General features: G+C 44.0%; 1 protein-coding gene across 3 annotated transcripts in view; it reads right to left on the bottom strand.

The window, feature by feature from the left end:
• The window catches only part of KIAA1211 (KIAA1211 ortholog), a 149,050-nt gene that overhangs the window by 23,796 nt on the left and 119,254 nt on the right, over positions 1-6,000 (bottom strand). Inside the window, exons 4-5 of one of the 3 annotated variants that reach the window (XM_008587409.1) lie at positions 3,884-4,019; positions 1,968-1,989 (exon numbers count right to left, since the gene is read on the bottom strand). The exons of 1 other annotated variant lie outside the window; for it this stretch is intronic. In XM_008587409.1, the coding sequence (XP_008585631.1) occupies positions 1,968-1,989; positions 3,884-3,981 (120 nt within the window). In that variant the 5' untranslated portion in view covers positions 3,982-4,019. The remainder of the gene's footprint in view (positions 1-1,967; positions 1,990-3,883; positions 4,020-6,000) is intronic. One more of the 3 variants, XM_008587411.1, reaches the window with a different exon arrangement.

Below are 6,000 nucleotides of genomic sequence, written 5' to 3' on the forward strand. Positions count from 1 at the left end.
ATAGGGATGGCCGGTTAGCTCACTTGGGAGAGCGTGGTGCTGACGACAGCAAGTCAAGGGTTAAGATCCCCTTACCAGTCATCTTTAAAAATTAAAAAAAAAAAAAAAAAAAAAAAGCTACCCCAGCCTCTTTCTCTATAAATACTGAAATTATAACCAGAGGGGAGAGTGGAACTTGTGCCTGTACTGATAGTCCATGTTGCTGTGGCTATGAATGGAGTTACTGTTGAGGCTGGAATGTGAGCTAAAAGGAACTATATTTTATTCACTCAAATTGGGCCATTTTGCTGTAATATGGAATGCTGGAGAACGATGTTACAGGAATGCACATCCATATTTATAAGGCTCATTCCTATGGTGTGGAAATGCCACACACATCATATTCTGCAGCTCTCTTACTGCCAGCATCCACATTTTCCCAGATTTTCCCAGCTGTTCCTTAGACCCTGTCTATAAGAGCAAAGCAGAAGAAAATAAAGTTGCTGTCTGCTTGAGCAAGCTACGGATACTTCCCTAGTTAAAACTAATTAGGAAAAAGAAAGAAAAAAGAAAAAGCATACAGATTTAAAGACATCCGATCTAGTAAGAAGTGGCTAAGAATGGATGTTTATTTTTTGTGTCCTTCACAGCTGCATTGGGTGTCAAAATCCTCAAACGTATGACTTCGACATTTTTAAGTGAAATCCAGCTTAGCAGGAGACACTAGCTGCTGAGGATGGAGGTTTTCCTTCCTATGCCAAATAATCCATGGTACAAATAGACTAAGCATTTCCTGACAAAGGTGTGGTGTAATTCTGAAAATTACCTGCAGGCTTAAGACAGTGATACCCCTGAGTTTTATCATCAGTTGGTACATACCTCACAGCATGGTCTCATCTCAAACAAATAGGCAACCTCCCTGATCTGTGCTTCTGGGCAGCCGTAGTCAATGACAAGGTCATTGTACCCAAACACAACAAAGTGCAAAGCCTACAAAGTTACTCCATGCTACAGCAGGTAAACAGTGACTTTGCATGGCTTGCAGATTTTAAGAACTGGAGGGACCCTTTAGGTCATCCATCACGTGCATCCCCCTTGTTTTTCTGTGTCAGAGAGGTTAAGTGACTTCAGCCAAGGCCACAGTCAGGTGGTGGCAGAGGCCTGGTATACGTTTTTTATTTTAGCACATTCCCTCACTCATTCAAATGGTGTTCGTGCTACTGGCCATGGAGCAACTGACTTGTTATGAAAAGAGCCCTCAAAGAGGACACCACTGTTGTTTTTGTCCCTATAACTGTACTGGACATTAAAATTTGTTCACACTATGCACATGTATTATTTTTATACTCAGAAAAAAATATGTAATTCTTTTAAAGGATCAGTCATTTGCCACAGAAATTTTGGCAGGTGGTGGATTCATGTTATTTAGGAAAGGGTATTCTGAATTTGTGCTGTATTCAGTTATTCTGTACTCAGTGGAGAGTCACTACAGCTGCAGGTGCAACATAGGACAGCTGTAGGTGAGATGACCATGTGAGGACACTAGAGGGCAACCTTTCCAAATGCAGACATCACAGACACCCTTCCCTGGGTTTCCAAGGGGCTCCAGGGGCTGAGAAGTTTCTTAAGCCACAGAGGAAAATGGCTTTTTCCCCCCTTTCTTCAGATGGTATTCCAGTAGAAATCTCGTTTCAAAAGAATGTCTTAATAATGGTGGTTAATCAGCTTGCCAGAACATTTACTGTCAAATAGGTGTTATCTCTTCTCTCTTTTTAAAAAATAAACATACTTACATATACAAAGACAATTCCAGACAGAGAAACATACATGCCTCGGACACAACTAAACCCTCTCATTCCATGCTGAAGTCTACGAGGGGGCGGTCATTTATGCTGCTTACTAAGCATCAATACCAGCATAACGTTCTCATGGAAAAATGCAAAGCATTCATGCAAGTTAATAAAGTTACTACTATTTCTACAACTTACCAGGAACATACTGCTTAGTCGACTGAAAAATAAAGCACAGTCTTTTGGGGGTGATACAGTTATATCTTAGGTCACTCCAAAATCACATTTTCTATGCTAATGGTCCCCATTAACCTCCTCAAAGAGCAAAGCCTTTTAATTTTCAAAAGTATAACTACAGAGCTGTAAGGAAGCTTGTGAATCTGTGTAGCAGAAGCAAAATCAGGCAGCCCTGTAAGTAGACGTTGCCAAAATGAGAGCATCCAAATTAGGTAATTCTGCTTAACTCATAGTTTTCTTCCTGTGTTCATAGAAATGCCACTTCAGGGAAGTTAGTCGTTTACATTTTACTAATTATGAGATCACATTCTTTAAAATCAGGCCTTACTGTTAATAGAAATAACAGTTACTCCCATATTGTGAGTTTCTATAATTTCAATACTGCAGAATTATATATTTTTTTACAACCCTAAATCCACTTCTTAGAGTGGCAGTGCTGTGATGTTACAGAGCAGATATTATTTAAGATAACTAATACCTAATTTTTTAAAGAACTCCTAGAAAGCCCTTGTAAAACACAGCGTGGACTGAAATCTATAAGTCGTTCCTCTTAGAAAGGAGATATGATGAGCCAGGAGTTCAGAACTTCTTAGGAATAATATTCCAGGAATCAAAAGACTTGAAGAAGGAAAGGTAAGGAGCAGGTTGGCCAAAATTTTCTCTGGCCACCACCATCCTTCCCTCTTCTCCAACCTATGAGAAGTAGCGGTTTGCTTTTTCTTCTTGAGTCAATAAAAAGCGTCAGAACACAGCCAACTAGAACCAAGAATGGAACCTGGTTAAGAAATGCCGGGCTTTGAAACATGTGCTGGGTTAGCTCCGAGGGCTGGACTATGACCTTGGGCCATGGTGGCATAAAGATCTGGGGAAGTTTGGGTGTGGGCTACTTCCCCATTTGCCATATGCTACATTTAGCTGAGTGTGTGTGACCAAGCACAGATCATAAAATACACAGCGCACATTCAGTAGAAACAAGAACATCGTATCAGCAGCTACTCAGGCCAGCTGTTCCTTTTTTTATTTTTCTTTTTGCTCACTCATTCATTCATTCATTCATTGTTGTAGACGTACAGATAGATGAAAATCAGCAGCCTAGAGCCCTCTGCTTATAATCTGGACAGCCTCCAAGCTTCCCATCTCAGAGAACTGCTTGCTTTGGCACTCCTCTCGGGAAAGTGAATTCTACCAAGCAACTGAGCAAACCCATACAGCCAGACCCTACGCGTCTTCGTTCCTCTTGCTTTTCCTGGATTCCCAGTTATTTCAACCCCATTTAGTGAAAAATTATTTTTTTATTATATTTTCAATGTTAATGAGTTTCCATCTGGGTCAAATTTAGACAGGAAAACTGCCCCATGTGGCAGCATGAACAGAAGGCAGTTTTAAGAGCTTTGTGGTGGTCCTCTGAGAGAAGGTGGCTCAGGGGAGCCAGATTTACAGACCCAAAAGGAAAATAAAGAGTCTCACCATTCACTGTCCATTTATGGAGACTTGGAAAGTGAATGTGCGCTGTGCACACTCTCAGCTGAGTCAGCCCTGCTTCGGGGACTTTAGGGGAAACACCTAATGGTTAGGAGCTCTTTCCTCCCATCCAAGTCCTGTAGCTTCTCATGTCCAGTCAAAAATAAGGGAACAATTCGAGAAACAAGGAGAGGGTGTATCATGCAAGTGGGTACAATGGCGATAACGTACCTCTCACAGGTGGATAGGAGGCTTCAATAGAACTGAGTCAGGTTCAAAAAAGCAAAAATTCTCGCCAGGAACAAGCCCTGAACCTCCCAATCCATTACTCAAGGCCAAGCTACGGACGCTTCCCACTTCCCTGCACCGCAGGGCCCCTCCTCTGGCTCTGACCTTCCAGTCCCAAGCTGTCTTACCTGAAGAGTTTTGACTTTGCCCAGGATGTTGTCCTGTGACATTGCGTGAACTGTCTGCTCACTTTCTGCTCCCCCATCAGGGATAAAAATACTGTCATGGGAAAACGCCCGGGTTCCCATAGAATAGTTGAAGGACCTGGAATGCAAATCATGTGCTTCATTTATTAGGATGATAACATTTATTCTGGCAATTCAGTTTTCTGTTGTTCTGATTTCAGGCCACCCACGTTCCCTGTTTCATTCAGAAAGCACTTCCAGCGTCATGTCCCTTTCTGCTGCAGGTCAGCCAAGTGGCTGGGTAGATGACGGGGACCCACAAGAATAGGGGAGCATGTCTCTTACACAACTCTGGTTCAGAGCCACCCACTGAGAGAACTCAAAGACAGCTGTCTGTCTGTAGAGGATCCAGAACAGAGGTGCTGCAGAACTTTTAACTGGAGAAGGCTTTCTCCAGCTGGGCTGTCACTATCAACTTTGTCCCTGTAAGTCTCGCCAACTAACACAGATCAGAAGTAAGAGGCAAGAGTTTCTTTCTCTCAGGTTACAAACAAATTGGAAGAAAGATATACACATCTAAAACAAAGACACTTGAAGAGGACTAGAACTGCTGATAGGGGCTATCAATACTTGTGGAATTCAGAGAAAGGGGGAGAAATTAGTGTCAGGGCCAGTCTGATGGGCTCTGTACATGGCGAGCACCTTACAGGTGGTTGGTACCCAACAATAAACTCTTTCCAGTTGCAGTTGGACCTCGAGGAAGTCGGCTTCTACCTGACAGTAAGGTATAAGTGGTGTAATGTGCAGGAAGAGGAAGCGGCAGAACCCAACTGCTCCTTACTTGATCTTGGAAACTTAACTTATCCTGGGGAAAGAATACAGGGAGGCTGCCAGCTCCTCACAGGGGCAGGCGAGTAGCGCACACTCCCACAGCAAGGTGGGAACATTTCCATGATGCCGGGCCAACACAGGCAGCACCCGGAGGGAGGGGTGACAGAGCGCCATTTCTAGGTTCCCCTCTCCAGAAAGAGGCCCCACCAGGAGGTTTGCTCAGTGACCGATGGCCCGAAAGAACAGCCAGCACTGGAGGAAAGTGCTTACAGCAGGTGTCTCTGAATTACAAAGTGCAGGGGGCAGGGGCCTGGGGCAGCTGTGTTTCTTATCTGTCCAAGTCTAGACCTAGTTGGGAAGACTGATTATTGAATTATATCATGTAACTTGCCAAGTCACAGGAAGCATGATCAAAGCTTGCGAGGTTTAGAAACAAAAGACTTGGATGTGAGCCTCCTGGCTGTGTGATCTTGGGCAATTGTAATTACTAGAGCCACCTAGCCCTACTTTGATGATGATGCTGTGCGGAGAATTTTACTTTCATGACCTCACTTAATCCTCCTCACAACCATCTTGGAAAGATGCAACTCAGGGGCTAAACAGCCTTATCAAAAGGCAACCAAATTAAAGAGGCAAAGTGAGAAAGTGAACTCATCAGCTGAATACAATTCCATGCCAGCCAGCTGGAGTGTTTTAAAGTGCTGGCAGGTCTCAGAGTATTCCACCCCCTCCACACCCGAGTGACATGGTGTGAGAGAGGGAGACAGGGTGCAAATGCCATGTGGGCTGGAATTGGGGAGGAGGGCTGGAGACACTGAAGAGCTAGAATAATGGGTAGCCTTTGCCTAAATAACAGAGGACACCGTGGAATAGCAGTTCACTTTATGAAATAGGAGCCATCGTTTCAGGAAATATGAAGGGAAATTAAATATGTCATTATCTCCCTGTGCTCAGAGAATTTGGGAGCTATATTACAAACTGAACTTCCAGGTTCACCTAAAAATGCTATGAAATAAAATTTTCCTCAAAGTTATGGAATCAAACCTTTTTATATTCTGTCTAAACTTCTCTCTCAGAGTCCTGGTTATGTTTCAGATGAGAGAAGAGGCAACTGATTTCATTCCTACACAGTATTCCTGCAAAGAAAGGGTTTATGGGGCCGGCCCGGTGGCGCACTGGATAGTGCGCCGCTTGGGAGGCGCAGCGGCGCTCCCGTCCGAGGGTTCGGATCCCACATACAGACCGGCTCCCGCTCACTGGCTGAGCGAGGCGCGGGAGCAACACCGAGG

Source organism: Galeopterus variegatus, unplaced genomic scaffold, assembly GCF_000696425.1.
Source record: "Galeopterus variegatus unplaced genomic scaffold, G_variegatus-3.0.2 Scaffold4375, whole genome shotgun sequence".
NCBI classification, from domain to species: domain Eukaryota; kingdom Metazoa; phylum Chordata; class Mammalia; order Dermoptera; family Cynocephalidae; genus Galeopterus; species Galeopterus variegatus.